The sequence below is a fragment of the Pezoporus occidentalis genome, unplaced genomic scaffold (genome assembly GCF_034315485.1).
Source record: "Pezoporus occidentalis ecotype Australia unplaced genomic scaffold, CSIRO_AGI_Poc_V1 ctg9, whole genome shotgun sequence".
Taxonomy (NCBI): Eukaryota; Metazoa; Chordata; class Aves; order Psittaciformes; family Psittacidae; genus Pezoporus; species Pezoporus occidentalis.
The window spans coordinates 3,850,546-3,862,957 of NW_026916262.1; the positions used below are offsets into that span (position 1 = coordinate 3,850,546).

Below are 12,412 nucleotides of genomic sequence, written 5' to 3' on the forward strand. Positions count from 1 at the left end.
ACTTTGTAGTATTAAAAATTCAGTATGTGTGTTGCTACACATGATAAGCATCATACACATTTTGATAACATTTTATTCTATTTTGATTTTTGAGTGTTTGTTTGGTTTTTTTTAGAAAGATTTGTACTACACCTTCATATATATATATATATATATATATATACAAATATATCAATTAAACCCCCCCAACATGAGTAGTTTGGTTAACTATTAGCTATTTATATTAGGTCTGTTTCCAAAATTATTTTTGTCTTTGTTTTCCTTTCATAAGTTATGATTGGTCTCTCTTTAGTTTCAGTGGACAACTTAATTGAAAGAAAAACACAATTGATAAGGAAAAATTACTTTCACGCTGGAAAAATTACTCATTGTTCAATAAGAAAATGGTGATCCTTGTAATTTCTACAAAAAATAATCTCTTTCTTGTATTTGAATTGTCAGTGTTTTTTGTATACGCTTACAATTTTTTTTGTGTATTTTGTTTCAATATCAGCTGTTCCATTCTATTCAGAGAACGTGTATGGAGCTGCTGAAAGCAATTGAACTGTATCAAAAAAGGATTTGTTGTAAGTATGATCGAATACAGTAGTTAAAATAAGTGGGTCTGCATTATGGAATAATTTTTTTTTAATCAGGATTGACTATGAAGAATATTGGGCTTAATACTAGTTTTATAATTAAGTAATCCATGCTATTACAATAAATTTGATAATGCTGACTTGGCTCTACTGGGTGTATAGTAATTAGTGGCAGTTACTGGGGGCAGGCAGGGACCTCATTTTAGAAGCTTCAAGAAGCAGGTTGTATTAAATGACCTCTAAAGGTTCTCTGCAATCGATAGTTTGATTCTCTGCTACTGGGATTTCTGGCCTGGGAAAGAGAATCCAGCTTTGGAGATATCTTTCAATTTACTTTCTTCTGTGGAATGTTGTTCATATTTTCTTGGGTTTTCTTCTTTTGACTGCCCAAAGAGAGTTGGAGATAATGTTTCAGGATCTGAAGGTAAAATTAGAATATAGAATAGTAGTGTACAAGAAATGTAGTGTTCAAGAAGTGTTCCACAGTAGCAGGTGAAATCTCTTGACGCAAAGATGTGCATGCAGCAGATTCTACTAGAATCTGCAATGGATTTGACTGCCAGCATTTGGTAAAAGGATGAGGACTTCAGGGAATATCTTTTCTTTATATTAGGCCATTCTCACTATTCATAGTGGGAAGAAATTGTTACTTTAGTAAATAGCTGCCTTGGAAGACTAATAGATAAGACCATAATGAAATGTTTTTATAAGGATATGAGATCATGAAGACCCATGGTTCCAGCTTAGAAGTAATCAACAAGTCATTGTCATCTTCTAGTTTAAAAAAGTTTCACTTTATTAGAAATATTTCAGATATTTGAAATATAATTTTGAAAATAGTGTTTGAGTTGTGTAAAATGTTAAAGTTGTAAAATAATCTTGCAGAGTAATTTGAAAATGAATGTTTTTTAAAATTAAGTACTAGATTTTCCATATGAAAAATTCATTTCTGTAGTCAAGCATGAAAGCTGGAGATCAAGAGAAAAGGAAGTGAACTAACTTTGGGTAGTATAAGTCAAAATTAACTTCAGAGAAGGCATGCTACCAAAGATCAGCTGAGGCAGTATAGGTGGTAAAATACAACTAAAAATAGCCCCAAAACCAATCAACCAAATAATAATGATGATAAAAAAGTAAAATAAAAACCCCAAACCAAACAAGTCTTAAAACCCAGGACTAAAAGATACTTTAGTCAAGACTGAGCCCTTTGTGTAATCTAACCAACCTAGTATTTTTATTCAAGGAAGTAACAGCATGTTTCTTCTTTCTCCTGTTGGCTTTTGGCACTGATGGAATTTTGTGATTCTTAAGTATATCAGCAAATGTCTCTAGTGAATCAGATCTTCTGTTTACCAAATATAAAAATTCAATGAAATTATGTTTTTGCTGTGCTGCTTGGATTTAGAGTAACTTAACCTATTTGATGTTAAGCCTGTTTTAAAGCTGTTAGGAACCTATTAAATAACATGTTTGACCACTCATTTATTTTTCGGTAGTTCTTTCTCAGGAAGAAAATGAATTGGGGAAATTTCTTCGATTGCAGGGCTCTCAGGATAAAACGAGAGCAGGAAAAATGATGCAAGCCACAGGAAAAGCTCTCTGTTTTTCTTCTCAGCAAAGGTATATGTGTCAAAATTGCTGTCTGATTTACAAAGTATGTGGGATAATTGTAGTTGATTCACCATTGGCATAATTAATTTAGCCATTTGAAATATGTGAGGAACCAAATGATAAGAAAGTTGTTACTGACCAACCTGTCTGTAGTATTTGCAATATTAGTGGCTTGCTCTGTATAGTTTTGCCTGATCCTGGTTTTTGTCTTATGGACCTGCTATGTCGTCTGTGTATCTCCAGATCCTCTGCTTGCAACTGTATAGCTCAGGAGTTCAGAAAGCTGTGCATCTGCACACCTCTAGCAGTGGGGTTGTAAAGGAGCTGATGTCAGGTCCCTCTCCTGCTTTGTGGCACTTCTCACTCTGCAGAGAAATGCTACAGCAGGCTCATTGTGGAGGTAATCTGGGTCCGGGGACGGCAGGGAAATGGGTAAGGAAATGCCTTTTTCTGAGCTATGTAGTCTCATGCCTCAAGTAAATAGAGGAGAAAGGAGGAGTCAGGTTGCCAGTTTCTGCTGCAGCCTTACATCTTGAAGTTCCTCAGGAGAAGATCTTAGACCCCCACTGAGGTCGTGTAGGTTGGGTAGGAACAAATCAGTAGAAGTAAGGAATCCAGAGACACACATATGCACAAATATGTTTGTTACCTGGAGTCCTTGATGTCTCACTGACCCTGTGTTTGCTCAGAGAGTTTATAAGTAACAATACCTGATGAGTACTATGGTGTTTTGGGGTTTTGTTAAACAGTATTGGGACTATGAAAGTTTGAAATTCACCATCATTTGCAATGGAAAATTCTATTCTGTGATATTTTACAGGATTTTTTGGGGGCTCTTAACTACCGTGATACTTTCCAGCTTTAGCTTAACAGTGCAGCTGCTTGGCTCAAAATAAAACACTGCATACAGAGCACTGAGAATTTCCAATGTTTATCTTGGGTTAGAGTTTGGTTATTAGCACATCCAGTAACAGCCATGAGTGGGATCCTTAAAACACATGTAAGGCACCTTTCAGCAAAAGCACTGGTGATTTCCTCTTTATAAAGTCTAAACGTTTATAGAAATCCCAGTGTATGACACATCTACATAAACCAAATTTTCCTTTGAAGGGCTGAGTAAGTTTTTGTAGAACGAGAAAAAATTGAGAGGGAGTACACTAACAAGTTCACATTTTATTGTGTCTCTCACTTCATGCATTTTTAAAGCAACTTTTAAAATAAAATCACATAAAAATAAAACCAGTTGTTTGTCTGGCTTCTCTTGAGATGTCTCCAAGGTCATGAAGTTGGGGCTGCTCTTATTTATGTTGTATGCCAATAGCTCAGTAGTTAGAGATCAAGAAGACACAATTCACTGGTTACTGGAGCTGAAATTAGGAATTCTCTTATGCCTAGGAAGTCGCTAAGTAACACATTAAACTAACTCAACACTGCTGTAGAACTGATTGAACCCATTTCAGTGAGGTAGCTGCTGGCAACCAAGAGGAAAGCAGAACCAGCAGGAGGAAGCAAAGCAAAAGTAGTCCTATCTAGTTTTGAGATCACATTAGGAGCTAAAGTGATGACATAGGGAAGACAACAATGTCCCCTACTGCCTTTCCAAAGTGTAGTTGCTGGAAGAAATGTTTAAGAAAATGCCTAAATCCTTCCAAAAGTTAAATGTCTTTCAAAGACATTGTTCAGATTCCTAAAATAAATAAATAAGTGAGGAGGAATGAGATCATTATCTACTTGACAGATGACTTCTTTATTTACCTTTACATTTGAAGATTAAAGGGCTAATGGAAGTGCTTTTTTCAAGGCTTAACGTGACAATCCGTATACATCTGTGGTATGCATCCAGTAAAAGTTACCTCAGGTATGTTTTTAGAGTAGTCCAGCTTGTGAAGAGGAATGGTAACAGCATACACATAAGCAGCTTGGCTAACTAAAATATGGATACACATTAGAAAAGGTTACTTGTCTACTTGCATGTGTAAGTGAAAAGTCACTACTTGAACAGGAAGATTACAAATACAATATTCATGCAAAATTAATCCATTCATGTGTACCCCCAACCAAGCTTTAGGGCCATCTGAACATGACTACACTTAAGTGAACTGTTTTGGCAGTGTGTGGTTTTTTGATGGCTACTAATATGTCAGTACTTGTTCCACAAAAGCAGACAGATTAATACAACTCTTTTGACATGTTCTTCTCCTTCCTTTCTTTCCTCCATGCCTTCCTCCAGATTAGCACTGCGTACACCTTTGAGTAGATTATACCAAGAAGTGGAGACTTTCAGGTACAGGGCCATCTCAGACACTTCTTTGACAGTAAACCGAATGGAACAGTATCGGACTGAATATAGAGGAGCTCTACTCTGGATGAAAGATGTGTCTCAGGAGCTGGATCCAGATCTTTATAAGCAGATGGAAAAGTTCAGGAAGGTATGAAGTTTCCTGTAGTTTCCTAGAAGGGGATGTCTGATGAGTGACAATGAAGCGTAGTTTTAGTTCTTCCAAGGAAAAATTTCAGGAGTACTAAGGATGCAATTTATTGTAACTAACCTTTTCCATGTGACTGGAGTCCAATTTATCTGATAACAGACTACAGGATCCTTCATAGAATGTGCTGGGAGGAAAGATATAGTACTAAGAAGCATCATTTTTCGGTAGTCTATTCAACTTCAGCCTAAAGCGTTCTAATTTAAATAATACAAAATTTAAAGTAGGTTATCTGATTTTAAGTACTTAGTTGTGATGCCTGAATGACTAAATGCAAGAAGATATGACTACTGTCAGCCGGGGAAGGGAAAACTTATTTTTGCAACTAAAAAGTACAGAGCAACAGAAATGCTGCAGGGTCTGCTGCTAATTTTTTTTTATACAGATAAAGACCAACATTTTCAAAATTGGCTGAATTGAATTGAATTCAAAATTCAATTCAAAATTTGATTTTGGGGAGAAGCTGCAAATCTGGAATTTGTTTTCAATTTCCTTGTGCAGTCCAGCATGACTCTTGGGCAACTGCTAATCACTAAAACTGCTAATAATGCATTCTCCGTAAATCTTCATTCAGTATCACTCAAGTTTGCTAAATTCCTCTCCTCTCAAAAGGCTTCCAAAAATCACAGTCTGGCAGTCTGCATTTTTGCTACCAGGTGTAAGTATAGAATTTACTTGGACTCATCCTGTCCCAGTCAGTTCAAGAACACTCATGAGAACTTCAGATTTGCTCGTGAGGCTCTGGTGCCGATTTTGTTAGAAGAGTATAATGTTCACAGTTTACTGTTTATACATCTTGACTATTAGGAGGAGGTAGGACCCTGGGTATAACATGGGCTTCAAAGCTTGGGCTTTGAGTAAAGGCAGTAAAAATTTTACAGGATTTTTGTGATGATTGAAAGCAGAGGCCTAAAAAACAAAAATTGTATTAAAGTGTATGTGCATGTGGCTTAGAGACAGGTAATGTACAAAAGATAAAACTGTTCATCAATGGTTTAAGTAATCTGTGGCTGAAAGTGTTTGGAGACAAAACATACTTAATTTGTGATTTTAAAAGCTTGAATAATCCATCCTAACGGGAAAGCACTGGCATGCATCGAGGCTATGCCATTTTTTGTAAACTGAAGTGGTGACAGTAACAATTAAGGAAGGGGTGGAACAAATGAAACTCCAGCTAGTCATCTAATCTTTATTTAATGTTTCAGTATAGGGTATTCCTGTAAGTCTTGTGGCACCAGACATGTGTTTTATTATGCCTTGTGGGAAATGTTTAGAATGGCGAGTCCTTGCAGGTAAAATAATCGGTATGGTCTTGGCCTCAGCCAATTGCTTATGTATAATGTTTGATTTATTAGAAAAACACTTAAAAAGTGGAATGTTAGAATGAATAAAGCAGTACTGGTAATGGTCATACAAAACTGATTTATAGCTTTCTTGCAAAACAAATGCTGTGGAAGGTATAAATTATATAAATGGAAACATAATTAAAATAATGTATGCTTGTACAGTGATCTGCTGTAGTTAAAAAGTTATGAAATTTCAGCCATCTTGAATTGCTGGGCTTCAAGGTCAGCAAAAATATTTGTTTCAGGTTTTTTGGGTATTTTTTTTAAAGGTCTTGCAAAACTTAGTAGTAAAAATGTGGAAATACTAAGTATATTGAAATATTTTTGAGTCTGAAATGAATTATATTCTGATATAAAGTAATAATGTAGATTATAAAATTCTGTAGCATTACCACAAATAGTTAAAAGAAAAAAAAAGAACAACCCAAAACTTGAAGAAGTTCTTTTGAACCTTTCTTTCCTCCAGCCGCCTATCAACTGAAAAGCTTTCAGATTGCATTGTAATGCAGAGAACAAAAAGCTCTGTATTTTGTAGCCAACAGAGTAAAGAAATGCCCTTGGTAGCCACTTCCCTGCATACTCCATCTGTGCAACAGGCACATCAAACTAGTCTTTGAAGTTTTTAATGCTTGGAGAAAGTAAACTTTCTCTTTTTTCATTTTGGGAAAAAAAATAATTCCTCAAGCATAATGTACTTAGCTAGCTGTTGCGTAACAAGACACAACAGTTTGGATTTAGTGCTTTACAAATGTAGTAGGCAAACAAAACTAATGGTGGATGCTGTAGACCTAAATAATTAAAGGAGTTATTTTTATTGTCATCTTGTTCTATTCTTGCTTGCAGAACTTAATTGTGCCATAGTGTGGCAGTGTAATGCTGGGATTTTAGGACTTATTTTGGATCTGTAACAATAATTTACAAAGTCATTCAAGTTCTGTGTTGAGAAAGATATCATAATTACTGATGCAAGGGGTTTGGTTCTAAAATATACCATCACCAGAGAGAAGTATTTGATCTGGAGCTGCATATCTAGTCATACAGCAGCAAGCAGTTAATGAAGCTGATTCTGTGATTCTGTCAGAGCACTTGAAATAAAGTTTTCTTCAGACTTCTAATTGTAAAAATCCTAAGTATTACTTCAGTAAACACCTTTTTTATTTCAGGTAAACAGTGCTGGTTTAGTGATCTTTAATGCACCTAGTGCATCAGCACTATTTCTATCACTTGGTTGTAGGACTTGTTTTTTGAAGAATGTGGCCTTTTATAATGTAATCCTATGTGTGTGTCATTATGTATACAGATACAGTACTTGATTTTGGAGGCCAAAGTTAAATCAATCCATACAGGTTTTTCATACTTTCCATCAGAATAGCTCAGGCTAAAAGATCAACAGTTGAGCCAGTATTTTCAGAACTGGTAAAATCTGAGTTAAAGCATTGACATTTTTGTAGCTGTCTTTCAAAACAATGAGGTACTTAAATGAATTTTCTAATGCTGTTCTCAAGGCATCAGTCTAAAAATGCAAGGCATGGCAATATTATCGCTTTCAAAGTGTCCCAGAACACTGCAGAACAGCCTTTTACATTGTTGTTTGAAGATATCTTTGTGACTGTAGCTACTTGAGTCAAACCAAGGAAATGGGTGAAGTATTTATTTTTCCCTGCAGAGTTCTATAATACTATGTAACTTTGTTGTTTCTATTGAAAGTTTTTATGGGTACTCCAGTGCTGTTCTAGATATAGAGGTCTTCCACACCAAGTTCACAGTTTTAAGTGTTGCTTGAGAGAATCTAAACAGCATCTTGGCAATGGTGTGATATTTAAAACAATTTGAATGATTTGGTAGCCTTTTACCAAATTCTCCAGCACTCATCAGATTTTTAAGCTTCTTAAATCCAGGTTGTTTTATCTGTCTCATGACTGTACGCTATAGCATGAGCTCTGCCATATTGTTGTAAAAATATAGACCAAATTGTCCAAGTGCTGATAGTCCCCCGATGTCCTTCCTCTAACTCTGAAAAATTTAAGCTTTGCCATGCATTTTCTAAGAAGGAGCATGCCATTGTGCAGAGTGATAAGCTAGGATACCAGCAGCCTACTATGTGCAGCCTGTAGGAACACAGAAGAGACTCTGCTGTTTATTTTTACTCATTTAAGCTACCTCAGACACTTGTACCCTGCAATATAGACTTTCTTATCAAACCTAGACATTACAATGCCACCTATAGCAAGTTAAAAGTGAGAGAACATGGCAGGACATATATCGTGCTGCATTGATAGAGCATATTATTCCTTTATTTGTTTTTCATTTCCATCATTATTCTAGTTTTCTGCTTCCCCTTCATTCTCAGGCTGAAGTGTCTTTGTAAATACCCAGTGACCATGCTGGCATCCCTGAGACATGATGTGCTGCAGCAGTGTACTGAGAACTGGGTACCTGAAGTGTTGGGCTTTGTTTCTCCCTGTTGTCTAGTCCTGTCTGCTTTGCCAAAGCTGCTTTTTTGGGAGTTCTGCTTCTGTATGAACCAAATGAAGCTCAGATGGGACAAAGAATAGGTTGAAGCTGTATAAGGGTAAGGAGTGGTGCATGGGCTGGTTGCAGCAGACCTAAGTAAATGCCAGGAGGCTGATCTGCTTGGCATACAATGTAAGTCCTAGATCTATCTCTGTGGTATGTGGTTATTAAAGCATATATGTGATTTTGTAAAACAGTATGTATTAGATGGGGTACTATTTGGAAAAAGAATTGGATTTTGATCGATATACTTGCATGGGATCTGTGAGGAGAACGAGGAGCATGGCTTGTTCTGAATGATTAGAAAGGTTCTCCCCCACAGTGCAGAGCTCTGAACTACAGAAGTGTTAAGGAGGTGGAATAGATCCTACCACAAATGAGAATTGTTAGAATATTTCCCCGAAAGATCCTAAATGACAATAGGACCTTTAATGCCTAGCTTTTACTTTGCACACAGCTGTCAGGAAACTTGAAAGCTTGCAACTGAGTTGTTTGGGCACAGTTTGAAGCACTCCACGTAGTTGAAATAGAATTAATGCCCTTAAATGACATTTTTAAGATAAATCTGGCAAGAGGAAAGGAAAGGCAGTGAGAAAAAGGGAAGTTAACAAGAGCTGATAATGATGTAACAGTACCTTAAACTGGTGTTTTTGTAATACTTTTTTTTATAATGATATAACTACCTTAAACCGTTGTTTCTGTAAATGTACAAAATTATGTAGGGAGTGGCTGATCTATGCAAGTTCTCTGTTAAATATCTTTTTAAGAAATGACAGTTAAAGCTTGTGGGGACAGCTGGGGAATAAAGATGAAGATCTAAATAAATCCATTGATTAAAAGGTCAGAAGGGAAAGGCTGAAGTATATGTATTCATCGTAAGGATCTCAGCAAGTATGGATAAGATACATCTGCTGCAGCCTGACAGGGAAGTCTTGGTACCCACATCTCTGTTCCCCTTCTGTCCCCTGGCCTATTAGCACTGCCTGAGATGAGTGCATTTTGGCTTGTGTGATGATGAAGGGGCTATACTATGTTACAGCATCATCTGCTACTTGCCTGTCCGTTATCATCAGCTTAAAGCAGCCCCGCAAACCTGGAGGCACTGTGAAAATGTGCTGGAGGATTATTTTTTTAATTGTCTGTTACATCTTGAAAACTCTTGGAGAGCTGAGAAAATGCAAAAAAAAAAAAAAACCCCGACAAAAAAACCTAGGGAAGGAGGAAAAAGCAAATGTGATGCTGATCTTTGAAGTAAGAACAGACTTTGCAGTTTCCGTCCTTGTAAATTTAATTTCAGTTCCTGGTAAAAAAATGAAAAGGGAATCTGCAGGCATTTAGAGGCTCGCAAACTGAAGAGTAAGTAAACAACACAGATTTATAAATAACATTACAGATTTTTTGTGTTATTTCTCATTTTTAATAAAATTATTAAATTAGAAAAAAATTGCAAAACTGAATTGTTGCAGTTCCTCATGTGTGATTACTGGAAAAATGAATTTGACTTTGCTTAGAAAAATAAGAGCTCTCAGGAGCTGAGAGTGGAGAATATTGGCTGAGGGACACTAAACAAAGTTTCAGAGACTCATAGAATATAAAGATGGAAAATACCTTAAAGATCAACTAAGCTTTCTTCCTGCCAGCACAAAATTGTGCATTTGTAATATATTTTCCAAGTGGTTTTCTACATCTAATAAATATAATTCAGTTGAGGGTGACACTCTTATAAGTTTTTTGGATATTGGTGGTGTTCTAGTTCAATTATTAAAAAGCCAACCAAAAGAAAATGTGCTAATGATAATTACATCTGCAGATGATATAAGCTGGAAAGCCTTTGGTTTTCCAGCAGCAAATTATACCAGCTTCTCAAAGAAAAATATCTTTGGCCCTTGCAGTCACACTGGTGTAACAAATAGACTCAGCTGCCATAGTTACAAATAGCAGTGTGATTAATGTTTAGAGCCAGCTATGGTAGTCAATGTTTACTAACTTTATTCATTTTTTAAAAAAATAAAGAGAAAAAAAAGGTAAGAAAAAAATGTTGTGGTCAGCCATTGACTCTGTTTCTTTTTAGGTTATACTTCTACATTAAATTCCAAGGTTAACTGCACCTGGAAAACTTAAATCAACCTTTAAGTGACAGAAATGTAGGCCTTTTCATGTGAGAGCAGATGATGATTGTTGTGCTCTGGAAAAGTCAGAAAGATCCGAGTAGCTTTAGTAGACCACACATTAGATATATATGGTACTATAATGTGGAAAATAATGCTGGCTTTTATAATACGCATTAGGAATGTGAGATGCTAAAGTCTATCCCAGTGATAATCCATCTTTATCACTCTTTGTTCAAAATCTTCCTTAAATAAACAAAATCCCACTCCTGCCTCCAGTCTGTTTGCTGGTTTGGATTGCTGCTGCTCATCAGATGAATAGGTGAGATCCAATACTAATCTCTGCAAGAGAGCTGTGTACTCTAAAATTAGTAAAATGGTGTCACACTGCACTCAGAGATCCGCCTCTTAGTGTAGCAGCGTGATGGCAAAGATAAAGAGATAACAGCATGCTCTTACAATATGATGATAAGCAACACCTACACATACCACTTCTTGTGACATGCCTGTGCCACCAAGAGTGTGTTTGGTTTCATTCTGGTAAGGAATAGCAGCAAGAACATTATTTTTTAAGATTTTTGTTTTGTTGTTGGTTTATTTTAATAGGAAAATACATGGTGTTGGAAATGTTAAATTTAATGACTTACCTAGAATTTTGGTGGTCAAAAACAAAGCACACGCAAAGTGCTTTTTATGCAAAATTGGAGGTTTTGCTTTGTCATTATTGTCTCTCCTTGTAAAAGCAGATGGAGTTTCAACACTGTTTTCTCTGTGCAGTTTCTGCTGTAATGTTTTTTCCAGGTTCTCCAATGTCAAATTCAATAACATTAAGTGGAGAAAACAAAACATTTCAAGATACTTTAAATACAAAATGTTCAAGCATTTTAAGGTGGTTGTGAAAGATACACCTTTTTTGAAAACATGACCTTAAGCAAAGATGTTCTTCATAGTGTAAGCATTTTATAATCTTGCAACTTCACCACTTGTAAGAATCGGGGTAGGTCATAAGATAAAATCAACGATTTTCTGAAGCTGTTTCATTATATATTAAATACCGCTGATGATTGTTATTGAGTTAAAAGCAGAGTAACTATATGATGGAGATGCCCTTTTAAAGCATAAGAGTATGCCACTTAAAAATAGAAACAGGCTTCTTGGAACAGATTACATCATCTTAATAGATATTGCTTGTAGAGTGTAGTTGCTTCCAGAGATTGATTCTTGCCCTTGAGAGGCAGTTCATCATCTGTTCAGTTATTTTTAAGAAAGAAGAGTCTGAGGTGAGACTTGGCAAAGTGGCTGTAAAATAGAGTAAAATGAAGTGCTAGACTACAGATACAATATATTTTTAACAGCCTTGTTTCATGGAACCTAGTTAAAATTAAAAAAGCTAGACTTACTTTAATTGTACATTTTCAGACTTATATTTAGTTCAAGAAAAGGCAGGCAGACGTATCCTAATAATTTCTGTTCACATAAGTAGCAGAACTCATAATGTTTCAACAGAATACTGCAAATATTTTAATAATTAAAATCAATAGTAATATTAAGTTCAACTTTAATAATTAGCCCAGATATTAAAAAAGGCCCTCTCAAACATGATGTGACAAAAATGAAGCTCCAAGAATTTTTCTTACATCTAATCGTTATAGACATGTAAGCTGTAAATGTAATACTAATTTCCTTTTTTAAAAAAAGGAACAACTGAACACTGTTTTGAGTTAATTATTCTGCTGTGGTGTGGTCTTAAAATCACAGAGAAAAGATGA

The 12,412-nt window shown here is 35.7% G+C and overlaps 1 protein-coding gene across 5 annotated transcripts in view; it reads left to right on the plus strand.

The window, feature by feature from the left end:
- ICA1 (islet cell autoantigen 1) overlaps positions 1 to 12,412 on the plus strand; it is a 74,072-nt gene that overhangs the window by 19,549 nt on the left and 42,111 nt on the right. For all 5 annotated transcript variants that reach the window (XM_062605107.1, XM_062605108.1, XM_062605104.1 and 2 more), the window contains 3 exons: positions 494 to 566; positions 2,075 to 2,198; positions 4,420 to 4,618. In XM_062605107.1, coding sequence (XP_062461091.1) covers positions 494 to 566; positions 2,075 to 2,198; positions 4,420 to 4,618 — 396 coding nt within the window. The remainder of the gene's footprint in view (positions 1 to 493; positions 567 to 2,074; positions 2,199 to 4,419; positions 4,619 to 12,412) is intronic.